The sequence below is a fragment of the Tympanuchus pallidicinctus genome, unplaced genomic scaffold (assembly GCF_026119805.1).
Source record: "Tympanuchus pallidicinctus isolate F22 unplaced genomic scaffold, pur_lepc_1.0 scaffold3, whole genome shotgun sequence".
Classification (NCBI taxonomy): Eukaryota; Metazoa; Chordata; class Aves; order Galliformes; family Phasianidae; genus Tympanuchus; species Tympanuchus pallidicinctus.
The window spans coordinates 62,172,152-62,197,858 of NW_026294747.1; the positions used below are offsets into that span (position 1 = coordinate 62,172,152).

General features: G+C 43.9%; 1 protein-coding gene across 8 annotated transcripts in view; it reads right to left on the reverse strand.

Moving 5' to 3' along the window:
* Window positions 1-25,707, reverse strand: part of ALS2CL (ALS2 C-terminal like) — a 66,010-nt gene that overhangs the window by 10,991 nt on the left and 29,312 nt on the right. For 4 of the 8 annotated variants that reach the window (XM_052692817.1, XM_052692814.1, XM_052692815.1 and 1 more), the window contains 13 exons: window positions 14,288-14,396; window positions 12,735-12,927; window positions 10,863-10,928; window positions 10,260-10,425; window positions 9,683-9,811; window positions 9,219-9,338; window positions 7,374-7,450; window positions 6,919-6,985; window positions 6,139-6,335; window positions 3,071-3,136; window positions 2,334-2,432; window positions 1,146-1,304; window positions 736-847 (listed from right to left, as the gene is read on the reverse strand). In XM_052692817.1, the coding sequence (XP_052548777.1) occupies window positions 736-847; window positions 1,146-1,304; window positions 2,334-2,432; window positions 3,071-3,136; window positions 6,139-6,335; window positions 6,919-6,985; window positions 7,374-7,450; window positions 9,219-9,338; window positions 9,683-9,811; window positions 10,260-10,425; window positions 10,863-10,928; window positions 12,735-12,927; window positions 14,288-14,393 (1,557 nt within the window). In that variant the 5' untranslated portion in view covers window positions 14,394-14,396. Of the gene's footprint in view, window positions 1-735; window positions 848-1,145; window positions 1,305-2,333; window positions 2,433-3,070; window positions 3,137-6,138; window positions 6,336-6,918; window positions 6,986-7,373; window positions 7,451-9,218; window positions 9,339-9,682; window positions 9,812-10,259; window positions 10,426-10,862; window positions 10,929-12,734; window positions 12,928-14,287; window positions 14,397-14,786; window positions 14,929-23,482; window positions 23,585-23,888; window positions 24,031-24,656; window positions 24,769-25,707 lie in introns of those variants that run through there. The other 4 variants (XM_052692816.1, XM_052692811.1, XM_052692813.1 and 1 more) reach the window with 4 other exon arrangements.

Below are 25,707 nucleotides of genomic sequence, written 5' to 3' on the forward strand. Positions count from 1 at the left end.
CCAGGGGAAGCTTCTTGGCCCTACCAATTTTCCACTAGGAAAACTGAAGCGATTGCTCCCCACTCGGAAGCCTTGTGAAGTTAAAGGAGACTTTGGCAGCTGGTAGTTCAAAAGACAGCTTTAGTTTGGTTCCCCACAGATGGAACTTGAATGGAAAGCCTTTCCAACAGTTTCCATGCTAAAGATTTTGTCCTAATTTGTTGTAAGAGGAGGGAAGTTGTTTGCTCTAAGTGCACATTTTTCACGAGAAGAAATACTTTTACTTCCAAGACAGCTCTCCCATGACAGTTCCTCACACCAACATCTAACTTTCAATGTACTAGAAAGACAACTTAACATAGGTATGCTCACATTGGCAAAGTAAAGACTTAATAATTTCCAAATATCATATTTACCAGCACAGCTTTTGGAATGTGCATTCAGTTCTATAATTGGGACCTGATGAACAGCTAGAAGGCTAAACCTACAATAGTCTTAGCATGAACAAAAGGTGACAGCCTCACTTTTTGTTCCTACCTGTACTTCATGAAGGTGGTAAGAATCAGAAGGCTTTATCTAGAATCAGAATAGGCTTTATCTATCTTCAAAAACAGCACTGTAATAAAATATCAACGCTTAATTTTCCTGCCTTCCTTCTGTTTTCCCTCAGAAATTAACTACAAAGTGAAAGCTTAATCTAGTCTTTGATGGAGGGTTTCATGTCGCATTGATAGTCCACTGAAAATAGATACTCACCACCATTTTGTCAGCATGAAATGTCCTTTGATAGCAGACACCTGACTGGGTGACTACAATGCCTTGTCCATGTCTGTGATCATCAAGCCATGTCCCTATGTATCTCTCTCCTCTGAAAAGCAAGAGGAAAAAGATGAACTTTTTCCTTAATTCACCACATTTTAGTCAATTTGATGCATCACATACAGAGGCTAGGTTTACCCAATACAGTGCTCCATGAAGAATAAAAGCCAGACATTGCACAATTCCAACTCAGATTCCCCAGGAGTTCAAGCTGTATAGCAGAGGTTGAACACATTCCCCCCCTTCATCCTCAATCTCCCCTGTCGGAACATGAGGCTTTCCTCATGCCAACAGATGGGGAATACTGTCAGGCACTTAAAGCCATTTCTGATCCATGCTGCCTTTACCTGTCCTTGTCTTCCCACACTCCATATCCATTCTTCTTATCATTTTCCCACTCTCCTGTGTATTTAAATGGATGCTCAGCTGAGAAGTTCTCCAGTATACCAAACCCTTGACGCACATCGTCTTTGAAGTAGCCTTTGTAGACCATATCATTCCCATACCTGCAGGGAGCAGAACAGACTAAGACAGTGCATATTTGATAGCCACTATAGGAGTAGGAAGACAAGAAAATGAGTAGATTAGGCTAATCTTCCTGCTAAACACTGCACATATTTGACCAGCAGCTCTGGAGCTTGCAGTGGTTCACTATTAGAAATGTGCATCACCCAATTCAATCACTCCACGGATAGCTTTCAGTATTATCTGAGGACGTGCCACTTAGGCCTGCAATTGTCTTGGGAGAGGCTGCTCAGTCCTTGACCTCCTGCCAACCAGGTTCCAGTGATTACTAATAAATCCAGGGTGGGAGTAGGTCAGACCAAGCAGGAAGCCACAATTGCCTTCCCCTTCCTACTCCCACCAACTACCCCTTCTCCTGGGATCACCCTCAGAGAAAAAGAGCTTCTCAGAGCTCTAGCCATGCTGGACAACAGATTTTGTTCACTGCTACAGAAGAGAAAACACTTAAGCTAAGCAGAGCTGTCATCTTTAATAGTCAATATGCTTTCATGTTTTACACTACACAGTAACACAGCACTGTTCAGGTGGCTTTAAGTTCCCTAGTGGCTTCTACATGTGCTGTAAGCTGTGTTTTATTTGTAAATAAGGCATTTTATGTCCTCGTTTATGTCCTCTCTGTAAAGTTTAGTTCAGACAGCACAGTCAGATGAGAGAGAGCAAATGCTGTGTGGGGCTGATTGCACACCATGCACTCTCTACTCTGCAACAACAGGAGCAAACGCCAAGGACAATCTCACTTATAGGACACAGAGGATGTTCTGTTGGGTAGTTACAATGGTTTTAGCTTGTGGGGAAGCTCTTACTATTCTAATATTCAGGGCCGATGAAGAAGCCATACTACGCATCTCCAAAACAAAAGGAAACCAAGCCAAAACCAAAAGCTACTCAGGCTGAACTAACTATCCTGGGTTTTATACTGCAACTGGGCCTTCCACAGAGATGTGGAAACACTTCAGCCATTAGATGTGGAGTTCCCTTTTCCCCAGAGTCCATCTTTGGCTTTTACTTACTCACAGATTCCATAGCCTCTCATCTTGCCCTCATACCAGTGGCACTTATAGCAGTCATACCGGTCTTCAGATCGGCGAGGGACGAGGCATATTCCAAACCTTCAGGGTGCACATGGTAGAGGTCAGCATGGCAACAAGCAACTCAGTTGTACTGGATCAAGTTTAAAAACTAAGAATCTGCTAACAAGATTTTATATGGCTGGGGCTAGTTTTACCTCTGACACTAAACTAATGAACTGTTTTCTTAACCTCAACTCAATAAATGTGAGGTTTTTATTTTCCTTTTAAAAATATCATCTATTCTGGCACTCATTTAGAAATAAGATATCTTAAAAGTCCTACTTTCAGAAAGTTTTAGGAAATAACATTTGAATTTTGTAGTATGGTTTCTTTCCTTTGGAGAAAAAGGGATTTAAGAGAAGTTCTAAAAGATCTTAAAAGTTACTTTCCAAGGTATTTTATATGAACTATTTCATTTAGATTTAGAGATCAAAGCTGATATTCATCCAATTAGATGAAGATATCTCCATCATAACAGATCGTCTGCACTCTCTCCTTTTCTTTTGGTAGTCATTGGCAATTCACTCACTAAGTTTTAACATATTAAGTCTATTGCAGGTGTCCAAAATCAGACAAATAAACTGGGCTGTTAGAGTATGTTCCTGTATGTTCCTCGGCAAAGTAAGCAATCAAAGTTGTTGAGCTTTGTTTCTTTTTTTTTTTTTATTAAGGCTTACCCATGCTCCAAGCCCTCTTTGAAATCTCCAACATGGTTGCGACCATCACGCCATTTCAATGTCCCCCTGCATTGTGAAGCAAGCATTACATAAAGGTAATCACCAGCATCATTCACAGTTGAACATTAATCATCAAGGCATAACCTAGAGATTGCTAAATCAAAACATTTCCTCTGGGGACAGAAAGAGAGAAGTTCTTCATGCACCTTGGACTGTACTGAAAAACCTTTAATACTATAAGGTTTTCACGCCCTAGAATGAGCTGGAAGTATCTTCTTCCAAATTCCCTTATCTCAAAAGCATTTTTTAGAGTTGCTGGGTCACTCATTTAGGACAATGTACATGATCCTTTTGTAATTACAGTATAGTATGTGATTAGGCCACCTGAAGTTCCAGCAAGGCACATCCCTGTAGGCAAGTCAATGACAGCATGGCCCAGAAATTCACTCTAACAGATGCTATGAAAACAAAAGAGACAAGCACTGGCCTAAAGGGATCATATCTTTCCATCTGTTTTGTGCTGGGGTTGTAGAAATGATCACATGAGATAACAATACAACAATGAGACTAGAACAGTCAGTGCAGTGCATGCTCAAATTATTGCACAGATAATGCACGTCTGTGAATGAGTTTCCTCCAGCTCCTCATCTCCCCCTCCACCCACACCCCCTCCCTGTTTTAAATCTTGCATCAGCCCAGACACAGCTGTCTGCCTACAACCAAAGACAATACAAGATGGTGCAGTACCAAAGCCATGACGCATTGTCTTGACTTTCATCAAGGATGTTGTTCTAAACACCTACACAAGACTGACTTTTTCGGATATTAGCACACAGCAAAGTGGGCAGATCAATTTACATACATTTAAAATACATCTCCTTTTGCTTTGCTAGGAGCGCAAACCAAACAGAATGCTAACTCCAGCCAAAGGGACAGTTCAAGCTATTCTCAGTGGGACTGACTCCTTCCTCCACTTCAAGGCATCAGAATTACTGGGACAAAATGGCAAAGAATGCATTAGTTATTGCTGGAAAGCCCTGATTTGCACAACCACAGCCTTCTGCTCGTGTGCTTTGCCATGCTGGTCTCTTCCTCAGAGGAAGACGAGCCATCAAGGCCAGCTTTGATCTCCTGTAACCCTGTATTAGTAGCAAGTCCTATGTAGGAGCAATTTCAGCAGTGGGAAGGAATGCCTAGCATCCAAGCAATTAGTTCTGCCACAGGTTTCTTGGGATACTTCAGTTAAGTCACTCAATCTGAAGCAACGGAGATAATCCTTCTTCCCAACACTTCTCCAACCCTAAGACATTAAGAGACAAAGTGCAAGGGAAGTGCATCTCTGTGCCTGCACACAGTGGTTTTCTAATCTCCGTTGGTAATGCATGTGTTGGGTAAGGTGGAGTTTATGTAAAGGATTGCCTCAGGCTTAGCTCTACTCCAAACACCTATTTAATGCTGATTTGAAGCAAGGCAGTAGCTGTTCCAGAAAAGCTTTGAGATCAAGCTTTTGATTCCAGAAATTCTGATTATTTTACGGCTCTTTTAAAACAAGTCACTACACTCTTACAGCTTCAACAGAAACAAACTATGTAAATAAAAAAAAATAAATCTGTGTCAAAATTAGGAAGTATACAACTTCCATAACAATCTGTTTTAGTATCTTCAGATCTATCTTTCCTCAAAGAGATTTTAGTTGGGACCGTTCAAACCTTTCTTCCACAAATAGCTCCTTTTTGGCCAAGCTATTTCTTAAGCTTGGGTAGGTGTAGTGAGCAATTCTCATGTTCTAATAGATTTCCATACCACAGGGAAAATTTTTTTGCTTCCTTACAAGCAACATTTTGATAATTGCTTTTTTTTTTTTTTTTCCTTCCCTTTGTCATGATGATAGGATTTTATGCCTCAGGCTGAAATTATAGTAATAAACATTAGCTCAAGTCTAACTCCTAATTATAAGCACAACCCAGTGCAGTGTCTTCAATGTGATCATTACCACATTAGGGGCAGCCTCTACAATTTACTACATAAACCAGTGTAATTAGCAAGACATCTACTATACAGTAAATCAGATGGTAGGCCTCAAGCTTTAATCAAGCCCTGAAAGCAATTAGGTATATCTCAACTGCCCTCTGAATTTGTTCTCGGCACCAGATTTCTCTGTGGAAGCAAGTGATGCATGAACCAGAGAAACCAGGATACCCTGGGAGACCACCAGCCCATAGTTTGTATTCCTGGCAATTAGAATGGGATGGAATATTCCAGCCATGTCCATAGCCATTCTGTGAAGTCCTCAGCAGAGGAGAGACACAGACCTGCTGAAGCACGTCCAGAAGAAGGCCACAAAAATGATGCTAGGGATGAAACATCTCCCTTATGGGAACAAGAATCATAGAATCATAAAATCACGATGTTGGAAAGGACCTACAAGATCATCTAGTCCAACCATCCCTCCATTACCATTGCTACAACAAAAGCTCAAAGATCTGGGGCTATTCAATCTGGAGAAGGCTCTGGCAGACCTGTTAGCAGCTTTTCAGTATCTAAAGGAGGATATAAGAAAAAAGGGGGCTGACTATTCCTCATCCTTGGAGACATTCAAGGTCAGGCTGGACCAGGCTCCAAGCAACCTGATGGAGCCGTAGATGGCCCTGTTGATTGCAGGAAAGTTTGACTAGGTGATCTGTAATTATGACTGTCCCTTCCAATTCAAACAATTCTATGATTCCATGATCTATATACATCCACCTGTGCATCCACTGGATCAGTGCGTTAAGTGTTGCATCATGACATCAGCCCAGAAGCTGACTGTATCCTGGGCCATATCAAAAGAGGAGTGACCAGCAGGGTGAGGGAGGTGACTGTCTCCCCCTGCTCTGCCCTCGTAAGGCCCCATCTGGTGTACTCAAAGCCAGGTTGGACGGGGCCATGAGCAGCCGGAGCTGGTGCGTCATTGGAACTAGATGATTCTTAAGGTCCCTTCTAACATAAGCCATTCTGTGCTTAGGCCATCTTTGCATAGCCATGCTTGCATGTTCTTGCCCAGGAAAGGGGCAAAAAGGGCTTCTTACTTGCCATGAGGCTTTCCCCACTGCCATTCACCCTCATAGGATGCGCTTTTGAACTTGCTCTCCAGCCTGAAGACGTAGGTGAAGAAGCGGCAGGATGAGGGCTCAGTGCCTTCTCCAGTTTTACCCCACAGGGGGAAATCTCTCTTCCCATTCAAAGCCTGTCGGATGGCTTGGTTCAGCTTCCATTGCCAAACAGCCTAGAAACAGAGGAAGAGGAGTGCTGAAGGGAAGAAAACAAAATGACTCCCTACAGCAAGATATAGAATCACAGAACATTCTGGCTTGGAAGAACCTCCCAAACATCACCAAGTCGAGCTCCTGGCTACACGTGGCACCACCCAAAACCAAATCCTATGTCTGAGAGTGGTGTCCCAATGCTCCGTGAGCTCCAGCAGTTCGGGGTCGTGCCCACTGCCCTGGGGAATTATGCCATGCAGAGGGGGCAGTCCCTTCCCTCACCCAGCAGTGGTTCAATTAACGAAGAAAAAAATTAAACAAAGGCCACAAAAATCACAGACAAAAGGTTTCAGCTACATTCAAGCAGCGGTAGGGTCCAATAATCTGTCTTCTAATTAGGAATTATGCTGCTTAATGGTATGAAATCATAAAGTGGTTTGGCTTAGAAGGGATCTCAAAGATCATCTGTATGTCAGCTTCCACTTGGTAGGCAACATTCTGGTCCCACTACAGAGGTGCCACTCTCTCTATGCCATTTCCCTATTTCAGAGCTCGGTACATGGTATCTTCAGGTGGAACAGAAAGGCCCTGACCACTGCTAACCTTCATCTGTGGATCTTTGGCAGTGAGAACAAACGTTTCTTCTGGGGTTATAATGTGGAGTCCATACCTGTGAAGCAAAAGACATTTTGGCAACTATGAAAAACTTCAGTCAAACAGAAGTTCATTTCTCTTCAGGAGCTAATACTGTTTTTGCAGCCAATTCTTCTTTCTGAGGAAGTGATCAACTAGTAAACTCATCTTTGTTCTCTATGTCTGCAGCTAAAACCATTTCATTACTAATTTATTTCAATATATCAGCAAATACCAGCAGTCCAAGTCCAAGCTCCTGCAATCCCATTTGAGAAACACTGCAGTTGCCTGTGGCCCCAGAGAAACCCCACTAGGTAGAAGGAAGCTGATACAAAACTTTGAACCATCCTTTCAGTTTCACAATCAAGTAATTAAGTTGAAAACTTCCCCCACACGCATCTCCCAGAGAAGAATTTCCCACTTACGGTCCCGGAGCTGATTTCTCCCTGCAGGTTTCATCTACCCACACAAGCTTCAGATCAAAGCTCTGAAAGCTGTTTCCCTGGAACAAAAGGGAGAAGACATTATGTTGATATAAACACTACACTTCACCCTTGCCATGTCAATCCATTGAACAGGAGGGCAAGATTGGCAGCACAGTAAATACCCTCCTTTATAGTCCACGTATCTATCTGACATTACAGTGACAAACTTCAGAGACTGAAAGAAAAAAAGAAATGTAAGAGAAAGAAGGAAGTTATTAGCGTATCACTTCTAAGAGGTGGTCCACAAGGCCATGGTTACCATTAGCAGTAACAGACTTTCTGTTCCAAGGCGCCTTCTTAGATGATACTCAGTTCTACAAGAGTTTCCTCCCTATTATATGACAGCATTCCCATCTCTGCCACACAGCCCTCTCTAGTTTCGCTTATGATCTATCTAGTGTATAGATACCAGATGACAGAGCCACAAACAGCCTAGGAGGACATTTGTGGAGTCACTGTTTTAACTGGGAAAACACCAAACTGAAGAAATAGTTGAAATATTAGGTGAAGATCATGTTTAATATTACATCTCCCTTCGATGTCTCAAGTCCAGGTGCTTACATTATACAGCTGCATTCTGTAAGGATGCAGTTGAACAAGGTTGGGTATCAGCATCGTGGAGTTGCCATGAATTAATTGCTAATGTATCTACCAGAAGGTTCAGACTTCCAGCATAGACATCATCTGCAGTCTCCAACTAGCAGACCAAGACAACCAATTCAATCCCAGTTCAGTTATGTCTCCACATGCCTCAGTAACAGTCATAGCAGCAGATGAGACATAGAGGGAGGGAACCGTTGACTGACGAGAGATGTCTACAATGCAGATATCTCTGTGTTGGATGGTTACCCTCAGCTCTCATCCTAGTTAATGGCATTGAGGGCATGATTCAACTCATCCTAATTTTGGCATCTAAAACAGGCCAGATGAACCACACCCAGAGAATGTGTGTTTCTCTCCCCGACTATAAAGGGAGCCTGGGGGAGAATTTGCTCAGTCCTAAGAAATCTACAACATAAAGATGAATGAGGTATTTGCCATCCCATTTCCTCAGGTCTAGACCCTGACAACCGAGTCGCGTGGGTTTGCTCAGCATTATCACAAGGATTCATGAGTGAAGGAGCCCAAAAGACATCAGATCACATGGAAGTTGTGTTTTGACACCTGAGGCACTGGCACATTACTAAAGAGTGAGCAGAGAGAGGTACATATGGAGAGCCAAGCTAGATTACAAGTGCCATCAGTCAGAACAAGCAAAGCTGGACTTAACATGCTGCAGAACAGCTTTGAACAAATGCTATGTGTTCATCCAAGACACTCCCTGTCTGCTTCACACCTAGCCCTAAATCCCTGAGATAGCCCCAAGAACAACTACAGCTTCTACTCCCATGCCACCAGCAGAGTGGACCATGAAATATCATATTTAGTCCTATGTGCAAGTGTTAACAGTGCAAGACTTTTGATTCATCAAGAATGAGCAAGATTCATCTTTGAACGAGCAAGAACAAAAACGAACAGATTCATACATAGGTGTGGGCTTGGATTATCATCTGTGTTTGCTGGGTAGTACACATTCACTAGGGAAAAAGATACGCAGATGCTCTTCTATTCCTATTCCACTAGGCTTTCTTCTTTTACTATCTAGTGCAAACCACAGGTGCATGGATCTCAGACTGTTCCGAGAACAGCAAGTTCTGCTGCAATTTCAGTATTTCAGGAAAGTAAATTTCAGTATCATTCATCCGTGCTGTTCTTCCAATCTCCCTTCAAGTTTGGAAAATTCACCTGAATTAGTACAAGGACATCATCAAAGAGCAAGATTCGGTCTGATCGATTTGTACTGGCCGAGATGGGAAGATTTTTGCTGTCTTCCAGCAGCCTCCTTTCAGGAACACACAGCATGTCCTGCAAAACATCCACAAATATCAAGGTTGTAGACCAAAAGCATCAGGAAATGATTTGCAAGAGGACATGCAAATCAAGCCAACAGCTTTTGCAGACACCAGCTGATAGTGCCAACAGCTTTTGCAGACACCAGCTGATAGTAGATAGAACAAGACATGGGGCTTAACTGCCACAGAGCTAGTGACCATACAGGTTCTTCAAGGCTTCCATGCTGTCCTGCTCTTCTGGCTTCCAAATGAAGCCTCAAACACATGATTTATATCAAATTTCCTCCATGGATAAACACAAGTGGAAGAACGCTAAGGGAGAACCCAATCAAGCCACACTAGGTATCTGCAACTCACCGTGAATTTGTAGCCCAAGGATTTCCATAAGGTCTTGGTAAAACAAGCTTCATCCAGAACTTGGCTAATGAAAGACTTCAGCTTCACATATTCCTTTATAGCGCTGGTAATAATGTCCTTTTCAGTGCCCTGATAAAGAAAGACAAGGCTTGATTGATGCTTCAGGCATGGGCGAACAGAACATCTACTCTCTAGGTTACAGCTGCAGAAAAAAACCTCTGCAGTTCTGAATTCAAAGGATTAATGAAAGTTAATCCTCCAAACCCACTTGCAAGGAAAGCCTACCAAATCCAACATTATCCCTGCCACCAGCAAATGTGTGAGACCTAAGGCCACTTATGTGTCCCTTAGCAGCTCTTCCCTATGATAAGCAGCTTGAACTACACTGGAGGGCTCACTACTCACCACTTTGAGATCTTCAGGCAGACTCTGCCCTACCAGTGCTTGTTTAACACCACTGGAAATCATCTTCCTCTCAGCCTCCTTTGGTTTCTCTTCCGCCACCACAAAAGCCCCACGACCTCTACATGAATTTTTAACATAAGCCAGCAAAATAACATCACATAAAGCTTCCCACCTCTTTGAGAGCCTCATTCAGCTTGTTGAGGAGCAGTATATATTGCTCGACGTGGTCACGGATAGGTTTGTGAAGGACGGTGTACAAGGCCAATGACATGGAGGTCTCAGAGGTGAAGTCTGTGAGAAACTGTTTCAGCACAGTCTTATGGTGCTTCCAGGCTTCGCTGCATGGTGACATATGAAGAGTGAGGTTCATCAGCTAACTGTTCTGCAAACTGCTGCTACCTCGTTTTCCAAACCTATTTGTTCTGCCTCCGGCTCTGCTGTCTTTGCAAATAGGAATCACACACACAGATGTACAGAGCATGGCATAACTTTCATGATGGTTTGCGTGACTCAGATGAAGTGATTGTAAATCCTCTCATGCCCGTCACTCATCCTTTCAGTTGCTATTTTCCATGAGACCCTGACAATGTCTGGAGCAAGCAGTGGAAATTCCCTGCCAGATTCCCACAGAATCCATTCTCAGGTCCCTCTCCTTACATGAATTCCCAAATTTATTGAATTCCGCTCCCCAAAATCTTTGAGCTATGCATAGCTGCAGAGAGATGCAAGGATATCTGCAGACTGTTCCTAAAAAAGTGTCTTTGAGCTCACTGACCTTTTGCTCTTTGTGACATGTTCGAAGCCATGGACTACGACATAGTTGGCAAAAGTGACAAAATACCTGTTAGCAAAGGAAAACACAGAGTTAGAGGTAAACATTAGCGATGAAGTTTAAGTGACAGAAAGAAGAAGCTTTGCCTGGAAATCCAATATCAGATCCACCTTTCCAAGGCAGGTAGAGAGATACTGCTTTGTACCTCTCACTCTGGCTCACTTCTCCTTGTCCCCTGTGTCAGCTCCTTGGTGTAACTCCTTCATTGACTTCTGCACTAGCATTGTTTTAGGAAGTTTAAGTCTTGGCTTTTAGCATCAGCAGAAGTGAAGTTGTGCAACAGCCCTGGAGAAAAAAATCTGCGAAGGCTAAGCTTAAGGTATCAGTTTCAGATGTATGTGCTGCTTCTGCTTGAAGTAAAAACACATGATTTACTGATGGTAAATTTAAGTAGAAGTGTCCACGTCAATGTATTTCATCTCTCACTAGAGGGAGATCAAGCTGTACTTTTTGTCAACAAACACCAAGTTTTCTTCCAGTAGTGATTTCAAACAAGTCAAGTATTCTGTCCAGATTTAATTATCATTTGTTAAATTTTCAGGATTGTGTAATTACTGCTGATTTTCAGGCCCCTATGTAGAGCTTTAGCTTACTCCTATAACACTCCAAAAAGGAGAGACAGCATAGGATTAAGGCTGCACAGAGAGAGTCAGCAGAGGCGGGCAGGAATCAGCACCAAAAAAAAGGTTTAATTGCAAAATGAGAGGAAAAAAGATCTTCAGATGAGTTCCTCCTTGGTGTCAGCTGAAATCTCAGCACAAGTTTTTATCTCCTATATGCCTTTTTAAAGACAAACCAATTTTAATTCACTTAATCTGTTTCCAAGTGAACTTACACTGCTTTAAACTCCATTCATATAAAGGCAAAGTTTATTGCACGTAGCTTTCTAAAATGACGCAGCCCAAGTAAAAACAAATCAAAAAGTAGCCCTTTCCTCCTCCCTCTATCCAAATACCCATAAACAAACAAAACCAAGACTTGAAGAACCACTATCTCACTATCTTCCCTCACTACCTTAAGGAGGGAAGATTTAGGTTAGCTATCAGGGGGAAGTGGTAAGGTGCTGTAACAGACTGCCCAGAGAGGCTGTGAATGCTCTGTTCCTGGAGGAGTTCAAAGCCAGGTTGGATGGGGCCCTGGGCAGCCTGGTCTAGTATTAACTGTGGAGGTTGGAAGCCCTGCCTGTGGCAGAGGGGTTGGATCTTGATGATTCTTGGGGTCCCTTCCAACTCAAGCCATTCTGTGATTTGATTCTGTCTCCCAGAGGTACTATGTCCATCTGCCATCCTGTGCAGGTCTGCCTAGATGGCACAGCCCATCAAGGGAGAGCTTGGCCATATCTGTGATGAATGAAAGACTGAAGACGTCCTGATCTTTATGTCACCTCTAGTGCCCATAATTCATTTTTCATAGTATGAAATCAACACACAGGTTACACACATTCTAGTGATATTGGCAAACTTTTTGCACTGCAGATAGACAGAGAGCAGATACGTAATTGATTATACAAGCAACTCTGAGACAGTACGTTACTCATCGTGCTCTTATTGTGCTCCATCCACCATTTTCTATCATACCTTTTGCTGACAGAAAATAAACATGGCAAAAAACTGGCAATACAAACCCTGTCTGATGACATCTTCCCCTCCTCATCCCCATGAGATGGTATACACAGATACTGAATGCAACCCCTTCTATACCCTTATGACAGAAAACAAACAGGACTGAAGACATTAAGTGCATCCCTTTTGCACCAGCCTACCATGGTTGGCAGAGTTAGTTGATGAATTTGGTACCTCATTCTTCTCTACTTACCGAATATACAAGCTTAGGAACAGGTCTCCTTTCCAGACAATGTAAATATCCTGAATGCAGAATGACTCGGAAGTGCTGCATTTTTGCTTCACTATCCGGTAGTTCTCTTCTGTGAGGTTCCAGAGAGCTTGAAATTGATCATTCAGCAGCAGAAAGAGCTTAAAGTTCTCCTTTCCTTTCTGGTCACTAGGCTCTTTAGGAGAGAAATGGGGAAGAAAAGGCTATCAGAAAGCCTTGAATCCAGGAAATCTTGTGGAAGACACTGCCTTTATCTTGTACTCAGGCCAATTTATCAATGTAAAGCACATACAGTATTACAGGAAAGTAATTACAGAGAGGAAGGAGGTGATAATTATTTAGGGTTTGGTTTCTACGAGTAATTGCACGAAGTATCCATCCGAAGGCCTTTTCCCTTCCATGTTCACGGGGAGTGTGGTCACAGCAATCTGCAAGGCTCAGACTCAGCTCAGACAAGAGCACTGGAAGAAAATTTGGGGAGGTTTTGCCCCTGGACCAAAGGATTGATCTCAATCTCCTTGGAGGTTAAACCCAGAAGGAAATACAGCATGGAAACAGGTTTCTGGCCTAATCCAGTCTCACCACTTTTGGCCAGGTGAGCTTGTGAATATTTATGAGGTTGTTACTTAAGTGCAGCTGCTCTGATTTACTGCCAGCTTAGAATATGCACCCATCCACAAGTTCACCTTCAAAGCCAGGTGTGATGATGGACCAAGAAAGAAGAGGCAGAACGAGCACAGTTTAAGGGTCATACCTATGTGACAAGTTGTACTATGCTGGAAAGCAGCCTTGGAGATTGCATTACATCTGGATTACAATCGTAGGGATTGGAAAGGACTTCTGGAGAGCACCTAGTCCAATCTCCCTGCTAAAGCAGGTTCCCTAGAGTACATGTTCAAGAAAGGGTCCAAGTGGGTTTTGAGTATCTTCAGAGAAGGAGATTTTGTCACTCTCTGGGCAGCTAGTTACAGTGCTCTGTCACCTTTATAGTAAAGAAGTTATTTCTTGTGTTCATATGGAACCTCTTATATTCCCGTTTCTGCCCACTACTCCCTGTTCTGTCACTGATCATCACTGAAAAGAGCCTGGTCCCATCCTCTTAACACCTACCCTTAAGATACTGATGAGCATTGATCTGATCTCCTTTTAGCCTTCTTTTCTTCAGACTAAACAGACCCCACTCCAGCAGTTCTGTCTGTCTTGAACTGTGGAGCCCATTGAACACAGTACTGCAGATGTGGCCTCACCAGGGTGGAGTAGAAGGAGAGGAGAACCTCCTTTGACCTTCTGGCCACACTTTTAATGCACCCTGCCCAAAACAACTTCTAAAACCAACATGAATCACAGTCTTGCATGAAGAGTAGTAGACATCCTTAAGAACAGTCTGACAAAGGAATAGCTCTACCTGTCACTTACTCTATCAGATCAGTTCCCAGTGAGTTCTCAATCGCTGTGTTTCCAGGGTAATTCCCTTCATGTATGCACCAGTTAATCAAAGCAAGAGCTAGAGACAAAGAATATCTTCTCTGACCTACCTGACTGCAGCAGAGGCTTGAAGATGAGGGCATCCATCCGTGCCAGGCATGCTGAAAAGTTTTCTTCCACTTGGAGCAAAGATGCAGTAGCTTCAGCTGCGCACATGTCCTGGGTACGACACAGAAGGCACACATCAGCTCCCTGCACAACTATCCATCTACCCATAGCTGCAGTGCTCATCTCAAACATTCAGCCTCTCCAGCTCCTGACGGCTAGCAGAGGTATTAGCTGTCCTCAAAAGGCATTTCAAAGCATTAGAAGAGGAAACAGAAACCCAGTAGCTCAAGACGAGGTGGTGTCATAGACCACTGAGATAGCAGCCCACCCTCCTGCTGCCCCAGTTGGATATCATCTCACAGAGATCATGATATGTCTCTATGTGCAGGGATGACCTCAAGCTTCTTGAAGCACCTCCATCCCACTTGGTGCCAGATCCTGTTTCTCAGAGAGAAATCCCCGTAGTACAAGGCACAAAAGATAAAGCAGAGCATCTCTCACCAGCTTTCTACCCTTGTGCCACACTCTGCGCCTTTTGGAATTGCAAGCAATCGTATCGAGCTGCAGAGCCTTGCCAGCCATTGCAAAGTGTCCAGCCCCCCGAGGGAGCAGAGCTCTGGCGTTGCTCCTTCCTCAACAAGACACTATGGTTAAATGTCACAACTCCTGTGTCACGCAAAGGACGGCTTCCCTAAAGTGGAAGTGGGCGGAACTTACAGAGACAAAATATGAAATTTAAAAAATAAATAAATAAGAACCACTACGTGAGCACACTCTGGTAGCTTCCTCCTTCCCAGCCTTATGACCCAAAAGAAATCTATCAGAGGAAGTGAGTGTGAGCCGACTAACAGCACGTCATGAGGGACTAATGGGGGGGGGGAAAGCCCTTATGATGAAAATAGTATGGATGGAGACAGATGAAACACACTAGCTTGGAAGCTATTTACACATAATGGGAAGAATTACTTTGAACACCTGACCATGGGCAATAAAAAGAGGTTACTAAGAAGTCACTAGGTGAGGAGGGACTGTCTCATTTTTGAGACTCATTTAGAGGCTGGACTCATTGCTAAATAAGAGTTCGAGTTCCCCAGACTTTCCAAAGCCTTCTTAGGAGCTCCATTTCTATGTCAGTCTGGGACTTGGATTGAAATGGCATCACAGAATAAGGGACGCTTTGCAGTTCAGATGGTTAACTGGTTTCAAGTGGTTGCTCAGGTCCAAACACAACTAACTGCACAGATGAATGACTATTTTCTCCTTAGTAACCACTGCCTCTTAAATTACATTTTCTGAAAAAAATTGGGAACGTTAAAAAGATTCCATAATCTTATTAGATTGCAAGTGTTCATACATCAAGCTCTGCATGACCACAAGGCTATTTTTTGCAGGAACACTGCTGACTCGTCCCAAAGGAAAGCTCTATGCATGCAAACAGGTCAAAAGCCGGAATCCAGACTCCTCCTGACCGCTCCCATAGAGAGCAACAGAGCCAGGAACAAAGCAGAACAACAGCCAGCCCTCACCCAAGAGCACCACGAGGACAAGGCAGATTTTTTCCCCACCACCAGTAGAACCCTGTTTTATAGGGACAAAGATGAAGTTGCTTCACATAGGTAATAGCGAGCATTTAAGCTTGAACATGTTTTCAAGCTTGACTGATCAGAGGATAAAATCAGGCTGATCACGTGAAAGCATTTATTTTCCAAATGTTTCAATAGAACAGCAGCAAGCAGTCAGTGGGGTAGCATTAGAATCCTTGAACAAGCCTGCTAGGACTGGGGCATTTTCCCCATCTGGTCTTTGCTCTGGGCTTAAGTTGCACCAAGGGAGGTTCAAATTGGACATAAGGAAAACTTTCCAAAATCGTGGTGATGCAGTGGCACAGCTGCCCAGGGAGGCTGTGGGGTCACCATCCCTGGAGGCGTTCAGAACCGTGGAGATGTGGCACTGGGGATGTGGTCAGTGGGCATGGTGGGATGGGTTGAGGTTGGACTCGCAGATCTTAGAGGTCTTTTCCAACTGTAGTGATTCTAGGATTCTTTACAAGGGGTTTTATTCAGGGAGAACAAAAAGATAGGTGATAGATGCCGGGCTCAGAAAGTCTTTCCCAAACCGTTCTCCTACCAAAATAGCCAGAGAAACCACCCAATCACATACAGTGGAAAACAAAAGACTTGATAAAAGGGTGTAGATACACACAGCTTCACTCAGTGGGAACACGAGCAGTTGGGCAGGAGGCTGAGGGGCACACATGCAACATCACAGCTCCAATCTAAGGCTAATTTAGTTACTTTTTCCAATGGAAGAACTGGAAGGATCCTCCCAGATGTCCAGAGGGGACTTACTGATCTGCAGCATTGCCTCTTTCAACCATGAGCTGGTCTCACACTCTTGCCCATCTGCAATCCCAGTTCATTAAGGATCTATCACCTGCCACATCTCGAGCTGGGCTAATTCCAGCCCAAACATTTGGGACCAGCCCAAACATTTGCTGAATAATCCCATTGCAGCACCATGAATGAATGCAGCACCAATCAGCTTTCAAAACAGCTTTTCTGCAACCACAGAAAGACCTAAATTACCACATCACATCACTCACTAAGGTAAACATGAGTTCCAGCCATCATTTCCATGCTTTCCCCATCAGTTCTACGAAAACAGCATCTGTACATTTGTTCTAGTAGTCAAGTTCCAGTCAGGCAAAAGGGATTGGAAATTCATCACCTGATGAACAAAACCTATGTTGACTCAGGCACAGGGCACAGAAGAACCATGACTGTCCGGAGGTCACATTGCACATGTGCTTACATGAAAAAGTGAACAACTGCGACCCTGCTGGATGATGAGAGCACTCAGCAGAAATCTGGGGCTGTCACATCCTCCTCCCTTCTTGGGCTCAGCTCTCACACTACTCTGTGGTTTTGTAGTTCTGTGTTACAGGAAAGGCCAGCAAGCATGAGCAGAACTACTATGAAGCCCATTCAGAAGGCTTCTGTCTGCTCTTCTTGCATGGCTCTGCTGCTGCTGGGGGAAAAAGACCTTCAAGGATGGTGCATTCCTTGGGCAGAATTGCAAGATGTACACATCCAAGGAAGGGTCCAAGCACAATAGTTGCTGATAGAAGGAAGGAAAAAAAACAAACCCACAACATCTACAGGAATTGCTAGATCTCTATAACCCATGGTGTTCTTGGACTGTCTGCAGAGTAATGCAGTGGGGGAAGAACAAAGGGTAGTGGTACAGATAATATCAACATAAGCAGTTTCCTGACCATCTAACGGATGGAGCAGCCTGGGTCATTGGGAGGAGCATTCGTCCTCGACAGGATTTGTCCAAAAACTACTAAATGCATATTACAACAGGAACACACATCTCTCAAGAAACCACAATGGGTAGTTACACCCAGCTGGAGGAAATTGCAAGATGAGTGGGTGGAACAAAAATAAAAAGTTATTTTGGTGAATTGTTGAGTTCCATGTTCAGTTTTCTGGAAAGAAAGAAGAATCGCTTTCTGTTTTGAAGTCTATAGCTCCAAGGCAACTGTTCCACCATGAAATGCCTGGAAAACTCCATACATGTCAGATGGGGCACAAAATTTCTCCTGGAAACACATCCAGTCAGAAAACTCAATCACTTCTTCAAAATTAAGAAACAATTTGAATCTTCACACAGGGACTATTCATTTTCCACCGTCCTTTTGTGAATCCCCTTTTGTATTGAAGATTATCAGTCAATAAAAATAAGGATTTCTCAGGTAGAAATAGCATGGCACAAACAATAGATTTATGCTCAGAGCATTTTAATACCGAACTGCCTGGAATGGGAATGCCATGACCACGTATGTGGTCTCTCCCCTTCTTAAACTGTTCTCTTTCTCTGCAGCAGTCTTCCTAAAGGATATTGAGATGAAGGCCTTCCAATCTCCTCCCCATCCTTGCAACAGAGAGCATGAACACTTAATCCTGGACAGACAAACGTCACTGCATTTGGCAGCAGTATGCAGCATGGAGCATCTGAAAGCTCTCTTGTCCTTTCAGCTTACAGCTCTAAGGGATGCACATTACAGAACAGAGTAACACACCTGTGCACTGAATCTGTCAGGAGCAAGCTCCTTTCTCAAAAATTATCAGATAAACCTAATCCAAAGTTTGTCACTCTGAGTTTATACAGACCAACACTTCATATCACATCACAGTGATGTTTTGAGACAAATACCCGGACCTTAAACTGGAATGATCACAGACCTAAATGTTTCCTCGCTTCCATCAACTCAGTAACTGTATCGTTATGATTAGCATAACCAAGTTTTTAACTTATTTTTCGCGGAGAGAGCTGAGGAAGAGATAATGGGTCAGCATTAAGGGTTCATTTTTAGGGGTTGGAGGAAAGGAGATGCGTGTTTTGAGCTTGGACCCTGGACCCCAGCTTCTTTACAAGGTTAGCTTTTAACCTAGATCTTTTTCCCAGCTTGATTTAAAGCACCACCACATGAATGTGCTCACAAGCACAATGGGATCTCCTCTTTCATTAGCAGTGACAGCTCGGAGTCCATGAACTCACAAGCTCGTTAGGCTGTGGGGACAAACTCTGGTGACCGTGCTGAGACACTGTTCCTCTTTTAATCCCAACATTGGCTGCTTTCCTCTAAAGACCAAGCTTCCCATGCAGCTAATTGCATTTCCAACTGCCATCTCCCTCACGTGTCCCTGTTCCAGCTGAGTCTGCATTCAGGCTAGCACAAAGACCATTCTGTCGTGCAGAAAAACAGCTCTGAGCTTTGTTTAACCAACACCAACACTGGAGTGAATGCTGCTGTTCAGAGTTTCTCTTGTCAAGCCCCATGATGAATTAGCATCCAACTTACTGGAGCCACCTCATAGCCACCAGAAACACACAATGTGCAAGTTAAGAGAGAATTGGGAATTAGTGAAGTAAAAAGACTATAAAAGTAGAGAGAGAGCAACAGAGGCGGTAGTTATTAGGATTAGTCTTTAGCATGGAATACAGGGAATGTGCAGATGCCAGCAGAAGTTTGTCTGTGAAGGAACTCAGGGGTCTCAGTTCAATGTTTTCTTAAGCTGAGGAAATTATTGAGCAGCACAGCAATAAAAGCAGGTAGTCACAGTTCACAATATCATTTAACAACCACAAGAGAGTAACGCATCCCACCAAGACTCTCACCCTCAACACGAGACCCTTGGGCTGTTGGTCCAGGCTCCCATGCAGCAAACATCTGGAGCACAGCACAGCTCGCTCTGCCCTCAAGCCATGGGGCCAGCTCTGGACAAGCAGTAGGATGCCTTACATTGCTCACCTTGCCTAATTAAACCGTGGAACACACTGCCACGAGAATTTGTTGTTGCTATGGATGTATTTACATGGCATTCGAGAGTAGCTGAGTGAGTAGCTGGGAAAAAAATGAATTAAAAGCTAATAAAAACAAAGGCATCAGCTCCAGCTCAGGAAGTCTCTGAGGAAGCAAGTGCATATGGAAGAACTGTTCTACAGCTCTTTCCAGTTTTCCATGCTGTCCTTCTCCAAACATGTTCTGCTTTACCAGAGGTGAGGTAGCCTGGATTAACACCGCTGATTTTATGCATTAGTCATAAAATCATTTGCTGGTCACCTCCATGGCAGAACCTCAGGCAATAAGAATAATATAAAGTAGTAAAAACAATATAAAGAGAATAATATAAAGTAGTAAAAACACAGACCAAGTTAAAATCTCATCAGATTTTGGGTAATAGTGGATAGCCAGGAGCTTAAAAAGGGTCAAACATGCATTGAACTTTCTCTGCATAAAATTGTGTAATTGACTGCTTTCTGCCCAAGAACAACTTTTGTTTTCCCCGTGCAGGCTTTCGTCTCAGTCCATCTTCAAAAAAGGAAACTATGAGTGGGGGAGGAGAGAATGTTTCTTTTTCTCTTTCCTCCTCCCCCCCCCAAAAACAGGGAATGCAAAAGCTCTGCATAAACATCAAATGACCCAAGTCTGTTGGTTTTCTTTCCTTCCCCAAACCCATACTGGGAGGAGCTCATGTCCTTTCCTTAGGAAGCTCGCTCCTGAGCCCAATAAAAACAATCACAAACCTTCAACAGACTTCAAAAGGACAAAACCCATCTGCCCTCACTGGTTGCGTACAGACTGAACCCACCTCAGATTCCCTTTGTAACCAACAAAGATTTGAGTCACACGAGAAGCTCAACTTAATTAAGAGTGAGATAAGTGGACCTTTGAGCACACCTGGTCTCTTTTCACTAGCTACAGAATTAAACACCTGCAATGTGATATTTTACTTGTTAAAAGCTAACGCTGGAGATCCCTCTCATGACAATTAGGGACATCATTCAACTTTTGCAAATAACAAGACAAGCATCCTAAGTATGATAAGGCTTGCAGGTGAGATGATGTTTATTTAGTGCTTTAATCTCCCTTGGTCTTATGCCTCCCATTACTGTTATCACTTGCAAGCAGTGCATGCAAGTGGAAGCAGAACTTCTCTGACCATGCAGTTGATAAGCAACACAAAATGACTTGGTGTTATTCAATCAAACTCCACATCAAATGTGAAGTAACAGCAGGTTGTCTGGAGGCACGTAAGGAAATTAAATCATAAGAGACAACTCAATTTTCCATCAGAGTGAGATTATTATGGGAAAGCCAGAAGGCTACAGTTATGTACTATGTTAGTGTCACTTCTTTGATAGCAACTTTGGAACTGGAGCTCCACTTTCTTGGCCCTATACTCTCAATGTGCTTACTTTGCTTTTCCAAAGCAAATGGGCCTCAAAACACAAAAGAAATGAGGGAGGTATTCCACATGTTGGTTTTAGAGGACACATTATCATCTACATCAAAGCAGTACTGAGTCAGGCCCAGAGTATCAGCCTGAATCACAGCCTGGAAAACAACCCAGAGGCACAGACACAGCGTCCATCACCTGGGACAACAGAAAAGCCAATGGTACAATTGCTTAATGATGAGATGGAGCTCAGTGTTTGGTAGCACCATCATCCTGCTCCATGCTTTTTGCTCAAGACCTCCAGAACTTGAGCAGGAGCAGAGGGGTTTTCATTTCCTCTGTGCTTAAGGACAGAGGACCATCATAAAGTTGCTGCAGCAGATGACTGACCTCATGGGCTTCACCAAATACTGATGAGTGAACCTACAGCCCCATCCACGAACTGATGCCTTCTGACTCCCTACACGATGCTCCTTCCATCTTACAGACATTTTCTTACTCTAGGATTATAAGGCCAATGGGGTGCCACAGTGAAATACTTGCTTTCAACACCTCACTGATCTGCCCTGCTAAGTGATACATAAAAAGCCCGAAGACACAAAACCTTTAGAGTGGCATCCCCAGTGTCTGCCAGAAATAAGAGCAGAGTTAAGAGTCCATACACAGGAAGAAGAATGAGTCAAAAAGTCTTGCCTGGATTAATGTCATCCCTGCACTCTCCCCTAGTGCTCAAGGCATTAGTAAAGACTTACTGCTGTAGGAAGCTCCCAGGGTTTAATAAGAGCCTTTGGGTGCTCTTGGAGGGCAAATTACAATGTGAAGGCAGGACAGACCTGCAGTCACAATGCTTCCTAACCTCTGATCATCATTCCAAGACGCCACAGCTCACTGAGGTGCATTCAGTGCCAAAACCCAGGTCTTTTGATGACCTGAAGAGCTGGCCAGAAGCCCTGGCAAAACTGTTTCACAAGAAAATTCCTGTTTGTTGAGCCCCAAATACTTTGTACGAGCCTCTTACATTTGGAGAGGAATGTAAACAGTTCCCTACCAGTCTGGCATTAAAAGCAACAAACACAGCTTGGCTTCCTTCTGAGGTCCACTCCCAGTGTGATCCCCCAACAACCAGCTGTTACACAGAGAATTCTAAAGGATGCAAACCTTACCTGGTCCTAGAATCTGTTTATGAGTATCCCTCTCTAATATGCTTCTACTGTTTGCCTCCAGAACACACCGCCAAACTGAAAGCAGGGTCTTGACACACAGTTCTGCCTGTTCTCCTTGCAAGTCCTTGCAAGAAATCTTATATAGCAGCTTGTTGGGAACTGAAGTCATTGCAGTAGCAATAATGAAAGTACCTCATTTGGGGAGCAGCTGCTCAAGGAAGCTTCCTGGCCACAGGAAATTTCCACAAAGTTACACAGGTTTGGTTCAGGTCCAAATTAAACAGCATCCAAGTTTAAAAACAACAAACCCACCCTCCTGTGCACCGAACCTCCTCCTCTTCTGCCTTTGAACATCTTGTTGTTTGTTATTTAATAATAATTTTTAAAAAAAGACAATGAAAAACAAAGCACAGAACTCTTCAGAGCGTTGAATCACAGAATCACAGGATGGCCAGGGTTGGAAGGGACCTCAAAGATCATGAATCTCCAACCCCCCTGTCACGTGCAGGGCCACCAACCTCCACATTTAATACTCAATCAAATTCATTCATTTAATACTCAATCAAATTCATTCATTCAGGAGTTGCTGCTCTTCTATCACAGGGCCTTTGACCCAGACTTTTCTATCAACACCTAAGCTACCTCCAAGTTTTCGACTGCTTCCCTCCCTTGCAGAAATCGGAGACCTTAAAAGCCTCCCTCTCCATGACTAATTAGTTGGGTATTGGTTTCTTTACTCTGCTGGGTGAGCTGTGCAAGCCCAGCACGAAGGCATGGCTTTGCAGCCTAATTTCATCAGGCTTATGTTGCTTGCTTGCCTGGCATGAGAGGAGAATTCCTCCCCACTTTCAGAAGAAGCCCCAGCACAGAGCATCAGACAGGGGGAATGTGCTCTGAAGCACCACCTGATGGAAAATGAAAGGTGAGAGCAAGCAGAGGGTTCTACGGCTCTGGATCACATTAGGAATTAAGTAACTTAAATACCATGTGCCTTCTTTATGCACGTCTAGATGAAACAAAGGGCTTCATGCAAGCGCATTTGGCACTCCAGGAAAACGCACTCCGTGCCTGTGGTCACCTGCACGGTACAATTCCTACCCATAGAAAACATCCCCCAACTTTACGCTGCTTCAGGAGCTTTTATCCTTAAGACAACGCCACCGTAAGGCAGATCTCATTGATCTCACACCCTTCCTGCACCACACGGCTACGCATAACCCACAAGATTAACGAGAGCACAACCAACCAACCAGCAACGATCGCAAAACCCCGAAATAACCCTACGTACCTTGCACAAGGCGGCCAATTAAAATTCCCCTGTGCTCAGTGCTACGGCAGCAGCCGCTCCGAGCGCCCGGCCCTGAAATACCCACAGCCGCCGCTCTCCCCTCCCACCGCTCCCTCCCACATCCAGCAAAACACAGATCTGGGCCTGTTCATTAAACGAGACACCCACAGGGCCTGGGGAGAGTTACGAAACCTGCATAAAATGAGGTTTCTACAGCAATTGATTGTTACTTGCTTGCTTTTTTTTTTTTTTTTTTTTTAAGACTCTATGAGCACATGCATATATTGGGGAAAAAAATACAAACAGGAAACTGAATGGAAATCGACAGAATATGCTTTTTTTTTTTTTTTTTTCCCCCCACCCTGTGTGCAGTGACAGTGCTCAGCTTTAATCCCTTTTTACCTACGTTGCATTTCCATAGCTGTTTGCCAAGCTCCTGTACTTCCATCCCTGTTCTGCCGGTCTCTCTCCTCATGCAACTTCTGCACTTGCTGGAGGAGCACACAGGAGGTATTTCTCTGGGAAATGGGACATGGGGACATTTCCTGCTATTCAGAGCTGGCAGTGTGCAGCGGACACGTGATGTGCATGGACTGCCCTCCCAAGTAGTGGATATAGTGCCCTCCTTCTTCTATAAAATAAATTGAAAGAAAAAAAAATGCTGGGAGAGGAAGAAGAAATGGGGGAGGGAGGAATCAGGGGACAGTGAGGTAGAGAAAATTAGGGGGTGGGGGAAGAGGAGAAACGGGATAAAAAAGGAAGAAAAGATGGGGAAAGAGGAAACAGAAAAAAAGGAAAAATAAAAGGGAAAAAAAAAAAAAAGCAGGGGGGAGAAAAGGAAAAAGAAATAGAAAAAAACAAACAAACCCCAACCAAATTCTAACTCCATCAGAAGGGTCCAGAGTACTCCCAGCCACGTATCAGAGCTCTAACTGCATCCCACGTCCTGAACATAAAGCCCTGCTTCTTTTTCCCCAGTCAATCTGCAATTAGCAAACTCCCACAAGCGCTTTACGAATGCGGCCGCCTCCACCGCACGCTCACTCTCCCCGTCAGGAAAAAAACAAATATGCTGCACGACAAAAGCCCCCACACCCTCCCCATCTGCTTCAGAGCACAAACAAAGCTCCATTATTTCCCAGCACTCCCAGCATGTTCCGACTCAGCTACTTGCCTCTTCCCTGGCTTTACGACCTTCGGACTCTTCCAAGCTACTGGAACTCACAGTAAGCAGAGGGATGAGGACAGTCCAGCTTTGTGTAGTGAGGATGCATGGGAGGCAAGAGGTGCCTCGATCACCTTTTGTTCAGAGAGGTTCTTGCTGCGTTGATTTCCTTCCTACTTTCCCAGCCTCACAGGATGTTTTTGGAGCGGGACGTGCACATAACTCGCTGTTCTGCCTCACACAATGGTTTGTAAGACACAGAGAGACAGAGCAGCAACCCCTATACACCCAATACTGGGAAGGATGCAGCCAAGGGAATGGAAAGGGTGAGCAAGCAATGAGATCACTGCCAGCCTCTGACCTGCTCTGCAAGCTGAGAAGGCAAGGAGCCGGTGATCAAGGCTTCAGTAATAACTACAGACCTTTCTCTGCCTACCCCAAATTGGGAATTAAAATCAGATTTCCCACATCCAGAGGAAGTGCTCACCCATCAGGGAATGGATGGCAGGTGGACACCTTGTCACTTGAGACAGATCTTTGCAAAGATGTTTATGTCCAGGAGGACCTTTCAGCCTCCTGATCTTGAATGAATGGAGATTTCTCCATCACAGTGCTTAACAACAGTGCCTACCCTGCAGAATGGGTTTCAGAGGCTGCAGTGCTAAGCATTTCCTTTCCAGCATTGGTTTGTGGATCTCCAGCAGAACTGCATGTAAGGCCCAGGAGCTCTGCTCTCTTTAGGTTCACCCCATTGAGTGTATTTGGACCTGGATATCAAGCTCAGCTTTGTGACTTGGCCAAGTGTTCCTTGAAATCCTGTTTTTCACCCTTTATGCCTTTCAACTCTAATCTAGTAAAGATGCAGTGAGAACCTGTGCTGACATATAGTGATACAACCATTTGCTTTTGGACACTTCTTTTTCTTTCACTCGCACTTCCTTATGCTCCTGCTCATTTCATGCCCTTCCTCATCTCCAGCTTATCCACAAGCCTGATAACCCTCAGGCCTTCAGGTTCCTTTGAGAGATCCTGCCTGTCTAATCTGCTTTCTTCCTTCTCT